Here is a 21,938-nt window from a genome sequence, read left to right on the forward strand (position 1 = left end):
AGATTCTGTGATTGTGGTCTGTTCACCACCTTGAAATGTAATAGTTTATTTCATTTCATAGCTGTGGTGTAGTAGCTGAGAGAAAGGGCTCTGAAGCCACTGTTGGGATCCTAGCTCTTCCCACCTACAGACTCTGTCCTAGAGCAAGTGACATTTTCTGCCACTCTTTTTTCTTTAGTAAAGTAGAAAACAGGGCAGTGAACTCCAGAGCTGTGATGACTGATTAAGAAAAACTATTCAGTGCCTAGAGTAGTGTCTGGAATACAGGGAGTACTCAAAAAATTAACAGTTTTTTTCTTCTTACCCAGAGGTCTTTCATGTTAGAGCCATAGACCTCCGAGGAAGCTCTTTGTGTATATTCAAATAGATCCATGAATTCATTGAAGTAATAAGCAAAAGTGTGTGTGTGTGTGTGTGTGTGTGTGTGGTTGTGCATATTTCTAAGAGGAAAGCACATAGCATTCTTTAGATTCTCAAATGAGGTGACTTTCTCCAAAAGTATTAAGAAAGAACTGAGACACTTGAACAAATGTTTGCCTGTCCTTTGCGAGCTTATTCCTCTCCTATTGGTCATATGAGTTTATATTCTGAATGACTTTTCTTAATCATCTGATTAAGAATTAACTATTACCTAAAACACAGACTTTTCTTAGAGAAAATATACTTGGGTCTAGGGGAGTAGCTCAGTGGGAGAGGACTTGGCTACCATTCATGAGGTTCTGGATTTAATAATCAGTATCACAACAATAATAGTAAAATAATAATACACAAAAAAAATCTGTTGTAGCAAGATTTGTTCATAAGCATAGACAGGTCTTAGCCAGTCATCAAACTAAGCTGCAAACACACTGTCAGGAGTCCGCTTAGGTGGTGTAGACAAGAGTGTGCTGAACAGTAGAAGTGGATCCTTTACACCGCTTCATCCCGCCCCTCACAACAGAGTGGCAAGTGCATCATGCTAAACCAAGGTAGGAGACAGCAAAAACCTGCTTTCAAGCCGAGAAGGGGCTCGGTACCTACTGAATCAGTGGCTCTAAAGCCCATGATAGGCACTGTGAAGTAGATTTAATTTAGCTTCCTCAGAAAGAGCAGGTCTTTGTTCTGCTTAACCCTCCTTAACACTCCTGCCAAAACCCGGGCGACCCACAATCAAACATACAGACTCATCCTGTTTGTGTTTTCCCTGTGGAATAAAAATCCTGAGGTTGAAATTCTTTTGTTCGTCTTCCTTTTCTTTTCCTCTTTCATCTTCTTTGTCCCTAACCACAAGGGACTTTGTAGAAGAGTTAGGAATTTGGTTTAAGAAATAAACACACGGAGGATAAGCACCCCGTCTAGTTCACACCCCCTAAGCTTAAAAGCCACTGTGTCCCTCTTTCTGACCCCTTGTTCCGTCTTTGCCCAGAGTAGCTAGCTGTTATGTAGGCTACTAAATTATAGCTAGACTCTCGCTGTCTTATGGTGTAAGGAACCTGGCTAGCCTAGAGGACTTTTTGATTAGAAGCTCTTAACACTTCAGCGGTTGGGAAGAAACATGCAGCTTCCCTTCCAACAGGCTCTGTCTGGAAGTTCCACATCAGATGCCGACGGAATTTCTTTAGTGTGGATGCCCTCACCTGTGTTTTTCTAGGCTTCAAAAGTTCCTTTTCCCACTTGTAGCCATTGGTAGTTTTGTCACGATTGTTGGTGGGTTTTGTTTTGGCCCTGGTGTGTCTTTGGAGGAGAGGCTTTGTATTTGGCTACTTTTCTCGTTGCTCTGACTAAATATTTGACCAGAGCAATTTCAGGGAGGAAGTATTTATTCTGGCTTTCCTTTGGCGGGTTGGTGCTCTCATGGTGAGGCAGGCCTAACAGCAGGTGGGCAAAGTGTGGTTGTAAGATCAGGAGCCCTGCCTCTAGCTCACATTGAGTTCCCAATATACAGGAAACAGGCCCTAAGGAGTGTCATTGCTTAGCTCACTGGCTCCTTTTCAGTCAAGATCCCAGCCCAGGCCATGCATGGCACTTCCCACAGTTCAGATGGGTCTTTCCACCTCAGACTAACCTAGACAATCTCTCACAAGTGTCCTGGAGGGTTCTCTCTTTGTGAATCTAGATCCATCAGGTTGGCAATTGGTATTAACCATCACGGGTCTAAAATCACAGGTAGTTTCAAGATGCTTGGGTGTGAATTAGACATTTGTACTACCTGTTCAAGATTCTAGACTGAAATCTAAGCCCTGGTGGAGAAAAGGGAGACAAAGCATGAATTTATACATTTTGATTCGAGAGAGGAAATAGATTGGGTTGTAAGTTTCACAGGGAAAGGGTGGAAAGTGTGACTGGAAGCCAGGGGTAGCAGCCAGCACACACTGCAATCCCAGCACTTGGGATGTCGATGTAGGAAGGTGAAGAGTTCAAGGTGATTTTTTGGCTACATAGTGAGTTCAAGGCCATGCTGGGCTACAGGAGGCCCTATTTTTCTAAAAAGTGGAAGAGTAATTGGAGAGTACATAATGAAACCCTTTTCTGTCTTTAAGTCAACACTGCTGAATTGGAAGGACTCCATTAAGGGAAGTCTGCCCCAATGACCCCCACATCTCAGAATCCTGCCCTGCAATCATTAGGGGCATGAAATTCCCCTTGAGGTTTATCTGGCATGCATCACTGTAGCCATTGGGGCTCATCTCTGGGCTTCTGTAAAACAATACCTTTGCGATAATTCTGTATTCTGAGATATGAAATGAGACTGTTTGCTATCTGAACTAGTTCTCTGGTGGCATAGTGACCAGCCACCATGCCATCTGGCGATGAGCAAAAGGGTCAGTTTTATATATAATCTTGTTATAGCTCCCTAAGTCACTGGGTATTAAGGTAGTTTTCCTTTCCTTTCCTTCTCTTTCCCTCCTGCTTCTTTTTCTCTCTTTGCTGTAACCTGACAGCAAAAGAACACAGTGCAAGGCTGTCACTGGTGGGGAAAGATAGCTCTTTCCAGATAAGCCAGACGTTTTATCTGGACTGACATCTAAGGGAAGGGATTTTTTTCTTACTATTGTTTACCACATCGCTCTGATAATGTGAAATGCTTTCTTGTGAGACAAGCCAGCCCTGCTCTGATTTAAAGCTGTCTCTCTGAAGTGTTTTCAAAACCCTTATCTTAAGTGAAAAAAGGACAGACAGACGTCCCAGTATATACCTCTCTCTCTTCGTAGGTAAGATGCTTTGTGTGTCTCTCTCTGCAGAGCAGAGGGAGGAGGGAGAGTGACAGAAAGGGAAGGAGGAAAGCGTTTGTGGAAGTGCACTTGGGCGGGCAGATGTCGGCTGAGTGGCTGGAATGCAGTTGAATATAAGGACACATGTAGTCCTAGCTGTCTTGTAGACCGAAAGAGGAAGATTAGTTGTGGAGTCAGATGTGATTATACATCCCAAGCTTTCTGTCTACCAGCTAACTCTGTAATCTTGGGCATGTTATCTCGTCTGCTTGCATTTTAATTTCCTCAGCAGTAAAATAGTTTATCATAATTGCCACTTATTGATATATAAAGTTAATTTTAATGAAAAATAGTGTTGCACACAACCATAAATACAGCAGGATAAATATATTTATGGTCTTAAAAGAGCAGTAGTCTCAATCATCAAGCTCTCAAGAAAAAATAGTTTTGTATATTAGCAGTAGATAGAATTTATCAATTATCCTCATATGTATAATCAATAATATCTAAAAGTATTCAGATATCATGAGTATGCCTATAATACCAATACTCAGAAGTTTGAAGCAGGTGAATTAGGAGTCACAGGCCAGCCTGAGCTACAGAGTGAGAACCCGCCCCTGAGAAACAGCAAGGGTGAGGAATCGAGGGGAGGCAGCACATATTTCTAATCCCAGCGAGCAAGAAACTGAGGCAAGAGGCTTGCCAGTGCTCTTAGGCCAATGGTGCTATAGAACAAGACCTTATCTTAAAAAAAAAAAAAAACAAACAATGAAGAATGGGTAGTGGTGGTGTGCACCTTTAATCCCAGCACTGGGAAGGCATGCAATATAAAAGTAACTACTGTAACCTCCAAGCTACACTCTTGAGTTCTAGTTTGTTCCTTCTTATAAGTTCGCCATGCGTATTTGCAGCTGTAAAGGGTATACTCTGATTTGTCCTAAATTGTAAAACTTAGATTGAATTTTAGTATATTTCTTCAGTCTGGTTTCTTCTTTTAAAGTCCGTATCAACATGTAAGTGGTTTGTTCATTTTCATTAGCACACGGCGTCTCGTTGTGTGAGTGTACCACAGTCTCCTCGTTCTATTCTAGATGGGTACTTAGCTGGGCTGGCTCTAGTTTAGAAATATCATGGATGGCCACCGCTTTTGCGTGTGCCAGTGTTTGCCTGGTTTTCTACTAGGTTATTGGTTTTCCCTACTGCTTTGGGTGTGTTTTTCTTACAAGTTCTAGGTATATTTTAGATACAAGCTTTTTCTTACCTGGGCATGGCAAGCACTCTCCCCTTGCCCTTTTAATTATGCTTTTAGATGAACTTAAAAATTCTTAATCTTAGTGCAGTTGAAATTAGTGATCTTCTCACTTATAGTTAGTGTTTCTTTGAGTTTTCTCTACTTCCATCTCTGTTTCATCAAGATGTTCTCCGATTTTACGTTCTGGAAGTTGTTTTTCTTTTCAGATTTATTTTTTTTTCACATCACCTGGAATTGATTTTTGTGTGTGGTATAAAAGATGGCCCACTTTCATGTCTCTGTCCAGATAGGGGCTCTAGCCTTTATACAGATTGTTTGTGCTTTCAAACCCTCCTGTGGCCCTGTTTGCAAATGTCACATTTGTCATAAGTCAAGAATCCATGCCTGGTTCTATTCCTGAGCTTTCTATTCTGTTCCATGGATCTATTTTTCCTTGTGCTGGTACATACTGTTTTAACCATCGTAGCTTTATAATAAGTTCTGATGCTTGGTAAAGCAAGCCCTCCCACATCCTTGTTCTTCAGATGTGTCTTGGCTCTCAGCCTTTTGCATATCCTTATTGCATTTAGAAAGATGCTTGCCAAGTTTTTCCTCAAACAAATCAACCAAATAAAATAACTCATTGGGATGTATTGAGGTGCAGCAAATGTTTACAGTTCTTTTCTAATTGATTTTTTGAGACTATCATTTCTGAGTCCTGTGTTTACATTATTTTCAGCTCTCCCTTTCCCCCTCCAACTCCTCCTGTGTCTCCTTCCTCCTTCTCAAATCATTGACCTCTTCTATTGACCTCTAATTAAATATGTGTGATACCATATACCACAAGGCTCACAACCTCTTGCTCTAAATTGAACACTCGTGGGAAGTCAAAAGAAGCTGGCCAAGATTTGTCTCATCTTGCTCAATGTAAAAGCCACTTGCTCCTCCTCCTCCTCTTCTTCTTCTTCATTTCTTTCTTTATTTATTTATTTAATTTTTTTTTGAGACAGGGTTTCTCTGTGTAACAGCTCTTTCTGTCCTGGAACTTGTTCTATAGACCAGGCTGGCCTCGAACTCACAGAGATCCGCCTTCCTCTGCCTTCTGAGTGCAGGGATTAAAGGTGTGTACCACCATCATCCGGCTGAGCCCCAGTTAATAGTCACCACCAGCTGTCCCCTAACTCTTGGTCCTGCTTCAGATGAACCTCTCTTTACACAAAATAAATCTATGCATCTCTGAATGTGTAGAATACTTTTTTATTAAGGGTCCCCAGTTTCCCCAGATTGATTTAAAAACATCCTCCTGCCGGGTATTGGTGGTGCACGCCTTTAATCCCAGCACTAGGGAAACAGAGGCAGGCAGATCTCTGTGAGTTCGAGGCCAGTCTGGTCTATAAGAGTTAGTTCCAGGACAGGCTCCAAAGCTACAGAGAAACCCTGTCTCAAAAAACAAAAAACAAAACAAAAAATCCTCCCTTCTGAAAGCAATAAGATCTATTAGGAATATGGTACATATAAACATACTTTTATTTGTAAGAATGTAAGTAGATATATGCACATATTTTACATGTCTATTGATAGGAGTAAATGCGTTAGCATATTACTTACTACTGCTAGGAAAATTATCTATCCACACAAGAGGCAGGCGCATGTTTGTTACAGATGTAAGAACCTTCAGGCACCAAATGTCACTTAAATGAAGGAAAAATTAAAGGTTAGCAAACGAATTGAGTTTTTCCCCCATTGTAATATGGTATACATGGTCTATGTGTGTGTATGCATGTGGCTATCTCTCCGTACGTATTTGTGTGCTTACAGTATACTCTGGTAAACAGGTTGGCCAAATACTTTCTTAATAATGGAATCTGTTCAGACACTCTGAGCACTAATCTGAATTTTTCTTAGACCAGACAGGAAAAGGCTAATGTTACAAAATAATTTGGTTATGCCCTAAATATGAAGCTCTGCATCTTTCTACATATAGTTCAGGAATGAAAAGGAAAATGCTGGCGATAAGACACACAGAGTGCCCTCCCTCAGGTTTGGATAAAGAGTTCTGTGAACACTTAACCATGAATGCCCCTATCTTTTATTTTGAAATCTCATTAAAATTTCTTCTATTTCATTTGCTAAATTTCAGATTATTCTATGAGCCAGTCACAACAACTTGTGGGCATACCTTTTGCATGAAGTGTCTTGAGAGATGCCTAGATCATAACGCGAAGTGTCCACTGTGCAAAGATTCTCTTTTCCAGGTAAACCGCTCTTTCTTCCTCGGTTGTGTTAACTTATTTTTTACTAACTCAGTGCTCAACTGGGTCCTAAGCCACTGTACTGTGCTTGGCCAAAATACCTCCCCCCATCCCCCCCCCCCCCGCTTACCATCTGTTTATTTCTGCTGTCTCCTAAACATCCTTTCTCTCTCCACAAAGTCCTTCAGGAAAATGAGGCAACATCTAGCTTTTCAATAACTCTCAGTAATGAAGTTCATTTGTGTTAGAAGCAAAAGCATGAACTAGACGATAAACAGAAATCTTGGTTCTGGTACCTTTGTGGCACTGCATAAACAATAATCTTGAGTGAATTTTGCTTCCACTATCCTTGAACTAGATAGCTCTGACTTCGGCATACAGTGATGTTTACTTATGCTTAAAGAGGTCAGCTGCTGTAGGCCCCAGCCACCACCTGCTCAGAGAACCATCTCAGATGTCAATGTGATCTTTCGACAACTCCTCGGGAGCCACCGCTCTTATCAGCAGATACTTGTCAAGCTTTGAGGACTTGAGAGTCATCAAAATTAACGATGCAAGCGTATATCTTCATGTGGGCCTTATGGGCTTTCCTATAGCAAAAGAAAGAGATGTATGTTGCTTTCCTTCCTTCAGAGACTCGAGGATCTCAGCTTACAAACAGTATTACTGTTGCTTTCCCCTTATCATCCCTGAAAAGAGGCCGCAGGAGCTGGGTTATCTCTAGAGAATGGCAACGCAGGCTGGTAGTTCCAGGATTTGGGAAGCTGAGACAGTGGCATTGTGAGTTCAATGTCTACCTGAGTCACCCAGGATAGACCTTGTCTCATGAAGAAAAGTGATTATTTATAAGTTCTTTTTTTTACAAATATTTATTTATTTATTTATTATGTATACAATAGTCTGTCTGTGTGTATGTCTGCAGGCCAGAAGAGGGCACCAGATCTCAGTTCAGATGGTTGTGAGCCACCATGTGGTTGCTGGGAATTGAACTCAGGACCTTTGGAAGAGCAGGCAATGCTCTTTACCACTGAGCCATTTCTCCAAACCCCCCTATTTATAGGTTCTTATAGGCCCACAGAAGTGCATGCTGAGCCTCTCTTACCTCTGACATTGACAAAAAGGAGCTAGAGCGAAGCCATCGTCCAGGGTAGCCTTGAGAAGGAGAATGGGAAACCGCTAATGGAATAGCTTCACTTAGATAAAGACGTGGGATTCACAACCTGATTGTAGATAAGATTCTCATGGTTCTTCTATTTAAATGAGATATCCATGCTGAGTTAGTTAACACCATAAAGTTCACACCAACAGAAGGAGAAACTTCTACCATATGCTCAGCCTCTAGAGAAAAGCGCTGTTACCATTTTAGGGTGTCCGCTTCCTGGAGTTTTGTTTTAGCATCAGCAGAGGAATCACTTTCCCACGTAGACTGCCTACCTCTTGAGGCACTGCTTTCCCCTAAAACCTGGGACTGGACATTATGGATTTTTGCCTGTTGCCATGCAATGGCCGTACTTGATAAGGCATCCAGAAGGCAGAAGCCGTGGGATCTCAGACTCAGAGGCTCGAAGATATTCTCATCTAGCTCTGTATTCATCCAGGGGCATACTTCCACCACTTAACAGAGTGATACATATTCCAGCCATGTTAGTTGTTGAGTAGAGACTCCTGGGGAAGAAACAAAATTAATTGTCTGAAGCCAGCAATTTGGTACTTAGGAGCTCCCTCTGCTGAGTCCCACCACAATCAATTCTCTGCAGATATTAATTTTTTATTTATTATTATTTGAGAATTTCACGAGTGCTGTATTTACTTCCTTTTTCCCTCTCTCCTTCCATCCAATCCTGCCTATGACCCCCCCACTCCCTCTCAATTTTGTGACCTCATATTCTTTAACTAGTGTTTCATATATGTGTGCATATAAATATATAACTACGACTTTCCGAGTCCAGTTAGTGTTGCTCATACGCATGTGCTCTTGGGGCTGATCACTGATATTAAATGACCAATTAACGGCTTTCTCCCTGGGGAAGATGGATCCTTCCCCTCCCAGCAGCCTTTAGTGGCCTGGAGCTCCTCATCTAGGAATAGCTTCATGGGATTTCCTCATTACACAAATAATAGGTTTTCTGGGGATGTCATTTGTTCAAGCCTTGTTTAGAGAATTGTATTTTTGTTCAGATTTTATGGGTACAACTTTCCAGGCATATAGAGAAGGAAGCACACATCCTGGTCCTCTGGCTCTTACCGCCTTTCTGCCCCCTCTTCTGTGATGTCCTGAGTCTTACATGTAGGGATTGTGTTGTAGTTGTTCAATTGGGGATGAGCAGCCCACAGTGGATTGTTATCTACATTTTGACCAGTTGTGACTTTCTGTACTAGTCTTTGTCTGCTACAAAAAGAAGCTTCTTCGGTGAGGGGTGAGAGCTGCACGTCCCTGAAGGATAAGTATTTAGAATACAATTACAAATAGATTGTATTGCTTTAGGAAAGTTGAAATAATAAGTTCTCCTCTAAGGTTTTACTGTTCTATTAGAAGATATTTTACCATTCAATGTTTGGGCCATATTATTAATACATACTGCACTTAGATCTCTGGGTATGCATATGGTAGGGACATTCTAACCTAAGTCTGATTCTGAGTTTCAGTGATACCTAAGATGGTGACATAAACTGGCAATGAGACAACCACCTGTATTTGGCCATTAGTTTTTGTGTGGTTTCTATTTTAACTAAAGTTAAGACATGGAGACTTGGCAATATCTAGGAGCCAGGGATTCGATTGGAGTGGAGGTGGGCAAGGCAACAAAGGGTACATGAACACAGCTGTCTGATTCTCTGGACCCTTTGTGTTTCAGCACTTCCAAGATAGAGTTCGTAAACACAAAAATACAGTTCAGACATGAACCTCTCAAATCCAAAGCTTTATGACATCTGTGAAATTTTTCAAAAGCTTAATGCAACATTTTTTGTTAAAATATTTTTTAATTATAAATGTTCAATTGAATTTTTTTAGGAAAATCATAACTCTAACATCCAAAAGATACATATATTGTGGCTGGATTAGCTTCCAAATCCAAATTACAACACATGCATGATTTGACTACTGTCTGGTCTCCATCAGACTACATCTGGGCTACACTTGATTGTCTGTGTTTTTTTTTTTTCGTGTGGACTGTATATTATCTCATTACTTTGATCCATTTCTAGGGCTTTCAATCAAGAAAGTACAGCAAGAACATAATAATGGAAGAACTAATAGCTAAATTCCTGCCAGAAGAACTCAGGGAACGAAAGCGCCTTCATGAAGAGGAAATGGAAGAACTTTCTAAGTATGTTTAATGCATGTTTCTGGCTTCCGTTTCATGTGTGTCCACTCACAAAAACTGACACATTTCCTAGCAACTTCTGGTTCAATGATGCCATGTCGTTACTAGCTTGACATGGCCATGAGGAGAATATTTGCATCATGGAAGTCAACAAATGCTACAAATTGTCCTCCCCCCCCCCGCATCCCTCTCAGAAGCAGTTGTTAAACATTTACCAGTATGTCTCCTAAGAAGCTCAGCGGCAAAGCACAGAGGCACCTGATGCGTCTCAGCACTAGGAAGTACGTGCTATGGGCTGGACTGAGTTAACGGGCAGCTTAATCAGCAGACCTCATGAGACAGCTAGGAGATGCCTTCAAGTCCTTAAGCGGGTGATGGCTGGGTAAACAGTGGTGTGAAGCCACACCTGGGGTTAAGGCCCAGTTCTATCAGGGAGTGTGTTTCGTGGTCGTGGACATGCCATTCAACCTTTCTGGGATTCAGTTCCCTTGCCAGTGACTTGAAGCTGATAGCTCTTGTATTGTAGGCTTATTCTGAAGACCCGAATGAGTTGCTGCACAGCAAGCACTTATTAAGGCAATAGTGCCTATACTCGCTGTGTATTTTCTCTGCTGCACAGTATGAGAGGGGAAGGCTCGGAATGGAGACATAATTGGATCTTCCGGGGCTCTGAGTGCCATGCACTTAGCAAAAAAGCAGGAAATAACAGCTAAGTCCTGCACCTCTGGCTGCTGCCCTCTACCCGGCCCTCCCTAAGAGTTCTGACAGCGTTCTGCTGGAAAACAGCTTCCTGAGGGAAAAATCACGGCTGTTTTTATGCCCTCTGGGAAGAGATCACTTTCGAACTGGGCGTCCCATTTGTCTGGATGTGCCTTCACTTCACATGTTTTTCTCAGAGACTAAATTTTTTTTTATATTGAAACCACTCTGCACAGTTTTATCTCATTTCTGATCCTTCACTTAGTCTTTAACCCAGTGGTTCTCAACCTTCCTAACGCTGTGACCTTCTAATACAGTTCCTCATAACATGGGAGTCCCAACCATAAAAATATTTTCGTTGCTACTTCATAACTGCAATTTTGCTGCTGTTATAAATCATAATGCAAATACCTGCTATGCAGAGTATCTGATATGCAACCACTGTGAAAGGGCTATTTGACCCCCAAAGGGGTCATGACCCACAGGTTGAGAATGGTTGTTTTAACCTCTCTGAGTCCTTTTCTCAACTATCATGCAAAGTTGTCCTAATAAATAGTGGTACATACTGAGGGGCTTTCTGTTTAAAGGCATCTCAGACTGGACCCCTTTTAGGATTTATACAGATGGTCTTACATTTCTTGGCCCCTTTAGATGTAGTGTCCCTGCACCAGTTTTACTGGATGCTTCAGGGGACTAGGATCTATGAAGAGCTGTCCCAGTTGGGGATTCCCCATAGAGCCATGTGTCTGAATTTTCAAGGATATTTATTGAAAGGCAGATTCCTGCATCGCAATTCCAGAGGGAATGCATCAGTATCTCTGAAGGTGTAATGGTCCAGTCATCTAGACTTAAGGGTCCCCAATTATTCTTATGTCCATGAGCATTTGAGCATCACTGGGCTACATTTGTCTTGGCGGTCTCTTGCTGGCTACTCCTCCTAGCTGGGTCTGCTCTCAATGGTCTCTGAGAGACGTGGCAAACTTGAGATGCTTGTAAGGACTTTGCGGTACTGCCCATCTGCAAAGCTGGGTGCATTTATAACATCAGTGCTCTTCTTCATATCTCAAACAAAATGCCTGAAGTGGTCCAAATGAGAGAGAGGGAGGGAGAAAGGGAGGGAAGAAAGGTAGGAGCAGCATAGTACTATGCTATTAGTATTATAATACATCATTATGTATTATATTATGTATTAGTATACTGTATTACTGTATTAGTATTATAATACAGTATTATGGTAATCGAGATCTAATCAACAAACTTAGAATGTGTGCAATGCCAGCTTAGGCTTTCAGACTTGGATCATGGAAATTGCCTTACAGAATCAAGTGCACTTCAATGTTTCCCTATCCGCCATTAAACTTTGATGACTCCTTGTCTTACTCCAAGGAAACATACTGTGACATTGACCAACCTGTCGGTTCTCTGCTCCATTGGTTTAAGATCCATTTCATCTTCTCTTCCCGACAGCTTAACTAAGAATGTGCCTATTTTCGTTTGCACCATGGCCTATCCCACTGTCCCTTGTCCCCTGCATATCTTTGAGCCTTGTTATCGCCTGATGATTCGGAGATGTATTGAGACAGGCACAAAACAGTTTGGCATGTGCCTTGGAGATCCTGTCAGAGGGTAAGTGAGGAGACCTAGGGAACAGGGAAGTTAGGTATAAGGGTGATGGAGGAAGGTCATTGGTTAAATAAATAGAAACTGCTTGGCCCTCATTGGTTAGAAGATAGGTGGGAGGAGTAAACAGAACAGAACGCTGGGAGGAAGAGGAAGTGAGCTCAGACTCCAGAGCTCTCCTCTCGGGAGCAGACGCCTCAGAGAGACGCCATGCTCCCAGCTCCCAGGCAGACGCACCCGATGAAGCTCCGACCCAGGATGGACATAGGCTAGAATCTTCCCAGTAAGCGCACCTAGGGGCGCTACACAGATGATTAGAAATGGGCTAAATTAATATGTGAGAATTAGCCTAGAAGAGGCTAGATAGAAATGGGCCAAGCAGTGATTAAATGAATACAGTTTGTGTGTTGTTATTTTGGGCATAAGCTAGCCAGGCAGCCGGGGTGCTGGGGACACAGCCCCACCACCCTTATTTCAACATAAGGGGATTTCTCTTTTACTTCGGAGGGCTTCGTGTGGTGGGATCAACCAAGTTCGTGAGGTTAGCCAGCTCAGAGCACCCAAACATCTGTGAGGATCACGTTCCCTCTGATACCTACTTTATAGTATGAGTTCTATTTTAAGTAACCCCAGAGGTAATCTTTCATTAAGCAGGTTCCATACATTGCAAAACTTGTCTTGTAGGCTAGGGCTGTAGCTCAGCTTGCCTGTCAGTCACAAAGCCTGGGAATCGATCCTCCGCAGTACATAAACCTGGAGTGCTGCACACCCACAATCCCAATAGTAGTGAGTTGGAGACAAGATAAAACAAAGTTTAAGGTCACCCATGACTACATGCGAAGTCCAGGGACAGCCCACAATACATGAGAGCCTGTCTCAAAAACAAGTGAAACCCAGAAACACACAAACAAAATTGTTTTGTAAAGAGTGTTAGCCCTAGAGCTAAGTTACCCACTTTAATATTTGAGTGCTGGCCTTGGAGTTACCTTTGATGTTGGGAAAATCATTTAGCCTTTCTGTCTCCAGTTTCTTTGTATGTTAAGTGGGCATGATGGTATGCCTACCTAGCTGGTCTTGCTTATTGGGAGAGCTGATGGGCTCCAAGCATTACACAAGGTTCCTATCCAAATAAGTCCATTGGGGATACTGTAATATAATGTTGTGTAGCAAGTAATTTATAAGCAATAGGGTTTTTTTGAGCCAGGGTTTCATACTGTAACCTAAGGTGACCTGGAACTCACTGTATAGCCCAGACTTGCCTCAAACTCATGGCAATTCTGCTTCAGCCTCCCCTACATTAGGATTCCAGGTGTGAGCCACCACAGGCAATAGACATTTATGCCTACAGTTATCAAGGCTGTGATGCCTACAGCCAATGTGCCAGCATCTGATAACAGTAATGTTTTCTTTTTCTGAATCCAGAGTCTAGGTAGGTGTCTTAGTTAGGGTTTCTGTTGCTGTGCAGAGACACCATGACCATGGCAACCCTTCTAAAGGAAAACATTTAACTGGGGTGGCTCACTTACAGTTCAGAGGTTCAGTCCGTTATGGTCATGAAAGAACATGACAGCAAACAGGCAGACCTCTTGGTCAGAAGGCAATAGGAAGTGGACTCAGACACTGGGTAATATCCTCAGCATAGGAGACCTCAAAGCCCACCTCCACATTGCCACACTTCCTTCACCAAGGCCATACCTACTCCAACAAAGCCACACTTCCCAATAGTGCCATTCCATATGAGCTTAAAAGGGCCATCATTGCGTTCAGACTACCACAGAAGTTATTCTACCATTGAACTATATCCTAAGCCTATTTTATTTCATTTAAGACCAGGTAGGACTAAGTTGCCTAAGCCAACCTCAAATTTGTGGTTCACCTGCCAACAGCCTCTTTTGTGGCTAGGACTATCATTATATGCTCTCATGTCCAGGATGTGGATAACATCTTGGTAGAAAGGCAAGGAGGAAGGGAGAGAAGGGAAGCCCAACCCTCCTCTTGCTAAAGAACACACTTTTGCAGTAATTAATCCACTCATGTGGGCAATGCCTTCAAGGCCTGATCACTTCTTAAAGGCAGGACCAGTGTTAAAATGGCAATTCAATTTCAACACCAGCTTTTGAGAAGGACAAACATTGAAACCAAAGCACTGCACATAGTGTGCAATCAACAAATGAGAGTCAGTTTACCATTCTGTTCAGATCTTTTCTCCTCACAGGTGCTGTCTGATGGATAGGTACAGTTGTAGATCAGCGCAGAGAAGTCCTCTAGCAAACAGCCCAGGGTGCTAGGCATGGTGATCTAGGCCAAGGACGGCAGAACTCATCAACAATCCACTCTCTTGACTTGATTCTCAATAACCAGCTTTGCAGAATACGGCTGCATGCTAGAAATCAGAAATGTCCAATTCTTTGCTGATGGCCGATCGGTGGTTGACAGCATAGGCAAGAGGCGCTTCAAGGTGCTCAATCAGGGCCAGCGGGATGGCTACAACACAGCTGATATTGAATACATTGAAGATCAAAAGGTAAGGGCAGCCAGGATCAAGAAACCTAAAAGTCAAATTATTATTGTAGCTTGGTATACAAAGATGATTGTGAAGAGGTTTCTCAGAATTGGACTGGGGCCTTGGGATTTCTCACCAAATTGGTCCTAGATGAATGCTACTGGGCAGCTGCCCACCTGCATCCAAAGCCCTCTCTCCCCCTTTCTCTCCCTCTGGGGGCTCGGTGTAGAATGGGGTACACATAAGCATTTTAACTACGGCTTGATTTATATTTTCCAGTGCATTTTTTGAGATTATTGTAGATTGCAATAGAAATTCATTTTTAAAATGTCCAACCTGCCTAAGAACTGTGTTCCTACCTCAGAGTCATTCAGCGTCCCCAAAAGTAAAAGCAAAATGTCATATACCCTGAGCTAAGGGGTAGAGGAAGAGGTCAGTAATCCTATGCTCATTTGTATAAATTAGGTTGTAGATTGATGCATGGTGAATGGATAAATTCATTTGGCCTTGAGGATGTGCTGAGGCACAGATACAGCCGTATCTCCCTTCCCAGTGAGTAGGGAAGAAAAGGACATAAAGATGGAAGGGGCAGAGGCATAAAGCAGCCCAGTGAACTTTACTCATATGCCATCACCTGGGCTAGCTCAAGCTTCCCGCTGTTGTTTCTCTGCCTGTTGTTTCGGGCATTTTTCTCGGTTAAACCTTTCGTCTTCCTGCTTTCTATGCCATATTCGTACCCAGTCCAGCACCTGGCTGCTGGGTGTTCCACATTTGACCGAGGAGAGAGCCAGAAGGGGAAAGGAAAGGCAGGTCAGAATCTCAAAAGAGAGTCGGGTGTCCGAAAACAACTCTGAGGTGGGTGGAGAAGGCAGAGACTGCTTCACTTGCATTTTGATATTTGCAGGTTGAGGGAGAAGACCGTGCTGAACTCATGGGGCTGCATAACTGTGTGTATGAGCAAGCCTCCTCGTGGTTTCATTCGCTCAAAACATCGCTCAAGAATCGGATACTAAATCACTTTGGTCCAATGCCAGAGAAAGATGAAGATCCCCAGGTATAAAAGTATATCTGTTCAGAACAGGTTGCCCCACCAGGTGGGACATTCCAGGCTTTGTAACTAGATGGGTGTGGGGTTGGCATCCAATATAGTCTTGTGTGGCTAAGTAGTGAGCATCACAGGTAGGACCAAAAGGATCCCCAGTCAGAATTGGCTTTATAAAGGTAAGTAGTAGGAACTTGGAACTAAGACAAATATTGAGACATAGGTGAGGTGAGAGGAAGGGAGCAGCGACACTACCGACAGGAGAGCCTTCGATGGGAGTCCAGACCCACAGCCATGGTAATATTAGGTGACAGGGACAAATGTAACAGCCAGGGAGTAAGAGAGATGAAAACTAAGGTTGCACCTCTAGCTGGCTTGATGTCCCCTTTTCCAGTTCTGCAAGAGCTAGGAGGTAGGATCACCTATGCTACAAGAGTCCAGCTGCAGAATCCTTCATAGCCGGCCCATCAATGTGTAACCCTGCGAGTCTAGACTCTTGCCATTGTTCCTAGGTTGAGCAGGTCCTGAGAAAGGTGGTCCCCAGGACATAGTTCATTAGGTTCTACTGGATTGCTCTTCTTCCTTGAGGCCTGGGTCTCTACAAGCTCAGGCTGCAGATCCAGAGTACACTAGGAATGTGGGGAGAATTCGGTTTTCCCACAATTTGCCTGCCTTGTTTTTCAATCAGGCAGTGTTTGTGGGGACTTCCAGTTTGGAGAAGAGACGGACTAAGCTGTACTATTCTCTTAATGCTGCCTTTCCCTATATGCTAAGCTGGCTGCCCCCACACTGCTGGAACCTCTCTGATTTCTTTTCTAACGTATGCTCCCTGATTCTATTACCATAGAAAAATCTGATTATATATATATATATATATATATATATATATATATATATATATATATACATACATACTCTGACTTTTCTGACAGTGTGGCTTTGGGTAAATATCTTTCCCCTTTCTCAACTTTTCTCTAAAATCAGAGGGGATCATTAAGAGTCTGAAGTTCCTCCTCTTCCTTCATTCTGAGACCTCAAAACACATATCTGCTCCCTAATGGGCTGAACTGGCTTGCTTCCTGCAGCCCACAGAGTGGCTCTTCTCCCTCCGTATAATGGCATCCCTCGCATGTTCTAAAGAGAGCAAGGGCAGCAAGTGCTTTCTGGTGACCCAGCTCTTGGCTATGGTGATTTAAGAAGTCAGCGTAACTTGGAACAAGGTCATGTTCGAGCTTAATGTTCCTCTTCACCTGCTGAGGAACATTCTCTGCCAGTCAGGCAAAAGATACAGAATAACAGTGCTAAGCACATCTTCCACAGGAGAAAGCACAGGTGCCTCGGTGTGATTCATAAGGCCATAATGACATGGCAAGTCCGAATCATTTCCTTTCTTATTAGTTTTGTTATCATGTTGCCTTGGTGGTGGCGGCGACAGCAAAAACGCATCCAGTTTGCTGTATCTAATCCTGCAACCCCAAGCAATTCCACGAATAAGAATTTTGCGCCTCGGTGGGAGGTTTCTTAGAAACAGCAATGGTATTAACATCAACTTAAGTCTCTGCCTGGTGATCCTGGGAAAGAAAGCTCAGAATAGCAATCTGGTATCCAAAAGTGATTGTAAGAAAATAGATTGCACACTACAGTGAGGTACACACACACACACACACACACACAAAGACAGAGACAGAGGAGATGGGGGTGTCCCAATGCTTTCAGGGACATTCAGGGAGAAACCCACACAGCATTTTGGAGTAAAATAACTTCATATGGAGGGAGCGAGACCAGCAAGCGCTTCTCTACGAGCCGAAAGCTGACTCGTTCTGAAAGTTGTGGGAAGAAAACTCATTTGAGGCTTAGTAATAAATGTCTAAGATGTGTGCTCAGGAAGCTGATAACAAAGAACATGTCGGTGAAGGATTGGTAAGGGATGAGACATGTCTTTATTGGAGAAAACCCCGAAGGTTAACAGGAATGTATTTCCTAATTGAAATGTTTGCTTGCTATTCTTTGAAACTGGAAATCATAGCTCTTGGTTTCAGGGGAGAAGGTAGCTATGGTTCTGTTTGGGACATGGTATATTTAGACTACAGCCGTCCACCAAAGTAAGAAAATAATGGGTGTGAAACCATCATGCCAAGCCCAAAGAGCCCTAGGATTAAAGGCCTGAATTTTAAATGGATAAGTCCAAAGGGTCTTCGGAGTGAAAGAGAGAAAATAGTTGGTACTCCAGAGCTTGTAAAACCACGCTGCTTAGGAAGCACAGAGTATGTGGTAAGATGCTGGTTTGCTTGGTTTAACAAGTACTAAAAGAGACTGCAGCTCCAATGAGGGAGAAGGCCCCAGTCCTGGAGGACTAAGACAGTTCTATTTCAAGAGAGCATCCAGGACCCAGGCTCTTTTATCACAGGGCTGTGCCATCTCTAGAAAGTTCTTTTTTCCTGACTAAAGAAGACTGGTCATCACCATGTCTTCAGTCTTGCTAGAGAAAGGGGAGAGGATGTAGAGATGCCTCAGAGGTTAAGAGCACGGGCTGTTCTTCTTGATGACCCAGGTTTAATTCCTAGTACCCACACAGGGGCTCACAGCCACCAGCCCAAGGGAATCAGGTGCCTTCTTCCAGCCTCTGTGGTGCACAGACAGACATGCAGACAAAACCCCATACACATAAAATAACAAAAGTTTAAAAAAAGAAAATGAAAAGAAAAGGAAAGAAATATGGAGACAAAGGTAGTCAGAGGCCGCATGCTCTTTTCCCAGAGCACGACCCAGAACTTACCACTTCTCCTTAGCCACAGTTTTGTCTATGGCCTCACCTAGCCACCAGGGAGACCAGGAAACAATAGTGTCCCGTAGCAGCTGCCACCATGTTGCTGTGGGCTCAGCTGAAATGAACGAAGAGCAAATGAAGTGATGAAAGCTCTCAGCAGTCTCGGCCACACACCTAAGTGGGCCCATGTGGGGTGTTTACTTTATGCGTGGGGACTTGTGTGTGTGGACTGCACGGTAGCAGGATCGATGAACTGTGTTTCTCTGTTGCAGGTTAATCCGAACGGTCCAGCCTGGTGCTGGTGGACATTAGCCGTTCTTCCCCTGGAAACCAGAGCTCAGCTCCCCTTCCTAGCAATGAAGTCCCTAAAGGATAGACTGAATGGTATTCGGCGAATCCTGGCCTTTATAGCCAGAAACCAAAATTAGGGGGAGCAGACTGGGAAGGAGGCATTTCCACCCTATCCACTGCCCTGGGGTGATGTTCTTGTATCAGATATCTAGTTGTAATAACACGTTAACAGAAGAGAGTATTTTTGAGAGATGTTGCTATGCGTTTTGACCACACATAAGTTGAGTAGGAAGACAGAAAGGATGTGACATGTTTGACTTTCTGTCTTCAGATGCTTTTTGACACTAACAGCCAGAGGTGTGGAAGAGGCCAGTAAAAGTCGCTGTTTAGCGTCAGTTTTTCTAAAAGTTTGTTTGTCGTAGCTGAGTGACTGTGTGGTTAGAATGGGAAGCGGATGCAGGCGTCACTGTATTCTTTCACTGACTTGAGGTCTCATTTCAAATGGTTCAGGTTTTATAGAGCATTGTGTAAAATAATGTTCATACTTCTTTCTGTTTTAATAATTTATTTTTTGCACTACTGTATCCTTTTTCTACATGTACGTTTGTAACTATTTAAGTTTACCTTACTGAGAAGTCCATTGCTTTATTTATTGAAGTGGTTGACTGTATGTAGGGGATTAACAGTACTAAACATGTGTGAGGTTCTTTCTTTACATTTTGCTGAAGTAACCGTAGTTCTTAGACTATTTTTATATAGTTCTTGTCTATTCTAGTGGACTAAGTTTCAAAGAATTTTAGAAGGATTCTGAGTGCTGCCTGGATGTATAGAGGTGTGGGGCCATCCCCTGGGGCATGGAGAACATACCAGGGACCACACGTCCAAAGAAAAAGGCGTCTTTCTCCTCTATAGTCAGTAGCCCCTCAGCTAAGGGTTTAAGTATTTTCCAATTATCTGTCCAGCTTCCTTGTAAATAAAACATTCCTGTATCATGGTTGAGTCAAGCAGATCACCTACCCACTGTTTCATCACTAGCGCTGTCATGGAAGAAGGCAAGACTTTTTGTTACCTTATCATCCAATGGCTAATATGTTTGATGAATTTTTTTTTATCTTTTTAAATTTTTTTACGTTTAAGCTTTTTAAATTTTCATTAAGTGGTTTACCAAGAAGAGCTTAAAAGGAGCTGAGGAGATGGCTGAGGGGGTAAAGGCACTTTGTTGCCAAGTCTGATAAACTGAGTTCAGTCCCTGGAATGTACATGGAAAACACACACACACACTCACACAAGTACACATGCATGCACGCACACATGCATGCACTAGCTAAAAGGACATTGAGCCTATAATTAGTGATCCTAGAGAAGCTAAATAAGAAGGAGAACCCAAAGAAAAACATATAGGCAGTCTCCTGAATATTAACCTTCATCAGGCGATAAAAGGAGACAGAGACAGAGATCCACATTGGAGCACCGGACAGAAATCTCAAGGTCCAAATCAGGAGCAGAAGGAGACGGAGCACGAGCAAGGAACTCAGGACCACAAGGGGTGCACCCACACACTAAGACAATGGGGATGTTCTATCGGGAACTCACCAAGGCCAGCTGGCCTGGGTCTGAAAAAGCATGGGATAAAAATGATTTTTTTTAAAAAAATAATAGCTTAGGGAAGGATGGGAGGGTGTGTAGAGGGAGTGGGAGGAGGGGAGTGGGAATTTAGATTGATATTTTTTGAAGTAATAAAACAATGCAAAAAAGAATAGCTTAAACCTGGCGGTAGTAGCATCCACCTTTAATCCCAGCACTCACAAGGCAGAGTCAGGCAGATCTCTGTGAGTTTGAGGCCAATCTGGTCTACAGAGCAAGTTCCAGGACAGCCAGGGTTGTTACACAGAGAAATCCTGTCTCAGGGAGGGGGAGAATAGTTTAAAGGCGAAGCCAAATCATGAAGCAGTTTTATAGCACCGAGGATAGAACCTGAGCCCCACAAGCCCCAAACGAGTGCTGTGCCACTGAGCTCCAGCCTCAGCCCAGCACCAACTGAATGATAGGAAAACTGATAAAACTCTCTGGGCCATTGTGTGATATTAACCAAACTGGCCCCAGCAAGAGAGCTCCAGCAATGCATCCCATCTTCTCTGTGGTGCTGATTTGTGTGTTGTGCAAGAACAGAATTTATGAAACTTCTATTTTACCATTGGAAAAAGGACACAAGAATGAAACAGTTTAAAAACGGACAGAAGCCAGGGATGTGGTTCAGTTGGTAGAGTGCTTGCCTAACCTGAAGAACTACGTAACTTCAGCATGGCGTGCCTGGGAGCTGGTAGCAGGAGGAATAGAAGTTTAAGGTCATTTCCCTTACGTAACTATTTCAAGACAAGCCTGGGATTCTCAAGACTTTAAAAACAAATAAACAGAGAGAGAGAGAGTGTGAGGAAAGGAGGGAGGGAGGGAGGGAGGGAAGGAAGGAAGGAAGGAAGGAAAGACTGAAAAACTGAACTGAAAGACTGGGATATAGTTTAGTGACAGGTTGTTTGTTTAGTATGTACAGGGCCATGGGCTCAATTACAGTTACCAGTAAAGAAAAAAAATTATTAATAATCCAGGTTCACTGTCACACCCCTGTAATGCCCACTAGAAAGGCCCAAAAAGGATGATTTTGAGTTCAAGGCCACTTTGAAAAGTATGAAAACCCTTCTCTTAAAACAATAAATATGAAGTAGAGAATGGCTGTTGTAGGAGCTGCAGGCTACGTTCCTGGCACCCGGCCGCCCGAACGGCTAGCTTTACCCAAAATAATTACACAGAAACTAATCTTTTAAACACTGCCTGGACAATTAGTTCCAGCCTCTTATTGGCTAGCTCTTACATATTGATCTAACCCATTTCTAATAATCTGTGTAGCCCACAAGGTGGCTTACCAGGAAAGATTTTAACCTGCGTCTGTCTGGAGTGGGAGAATCATGGCGACTGCCTGACTCGGCTTTTTTCTCCCAGCATTCTGTTCTGTGTAATCTGC

At 43.0% G+C, this 21,938-nt stretch overlaps 1 protein-coding gene across 1 annotated transcript in view; it reads left to right on the plus strand.

The window, feature by feature from the left end:
- LOC121439850 (LON peptidase N-terminal domain and RING finger protein 3-like) overlaps positions 1–19,059 on the plus strand; it is a 141,743-nt gene extending 122,684 nt beyond the window's left edge. Inside the window, exons 7-12 of the mRNA XM_041640462.1 lie at positions 6,563–6,677; positions 9,882–10,003; positions 12,167–12,325; positions 14,681–14,843; positions 15,727–15,876; positions 18,904–19,059. Coding sequence (XP_041496396.1) covers positions 6,563–6,677; positions 9,882–10,003; positions 12,167–12,325; positions 14,681–14,843; positions 15,727–15,876; positions 18,904–19,059 — 865 coding nt within the window. The remainder of the gene's footprint in view (positions 1–6,562; positions 6,678–9,881; positions 10,004–12,166; positions 12,326–14,680; positions 14,844–15,726; positions 15,877–18,903) is intronic.
- Positions 19,060–21,938: the final 2,879 nt, after the last annotated feature.

The sequence above is a fragment of the Microtus oregoni genome, unplaced genomic scaffold, assembly GCF_018167655.1.
Source record: "Microtus oregoni isolate MIOR12 unplaced genomic scaffold, Mior012 000063F_ref0000156, whole genome shotgun sequence".
Classification (NCBI taxonomy): Eukaryota; Metazoa; Chordata; class Mammalia; order Rodentia; family Cricetidae; genus Microtus; species Microtus oregoni.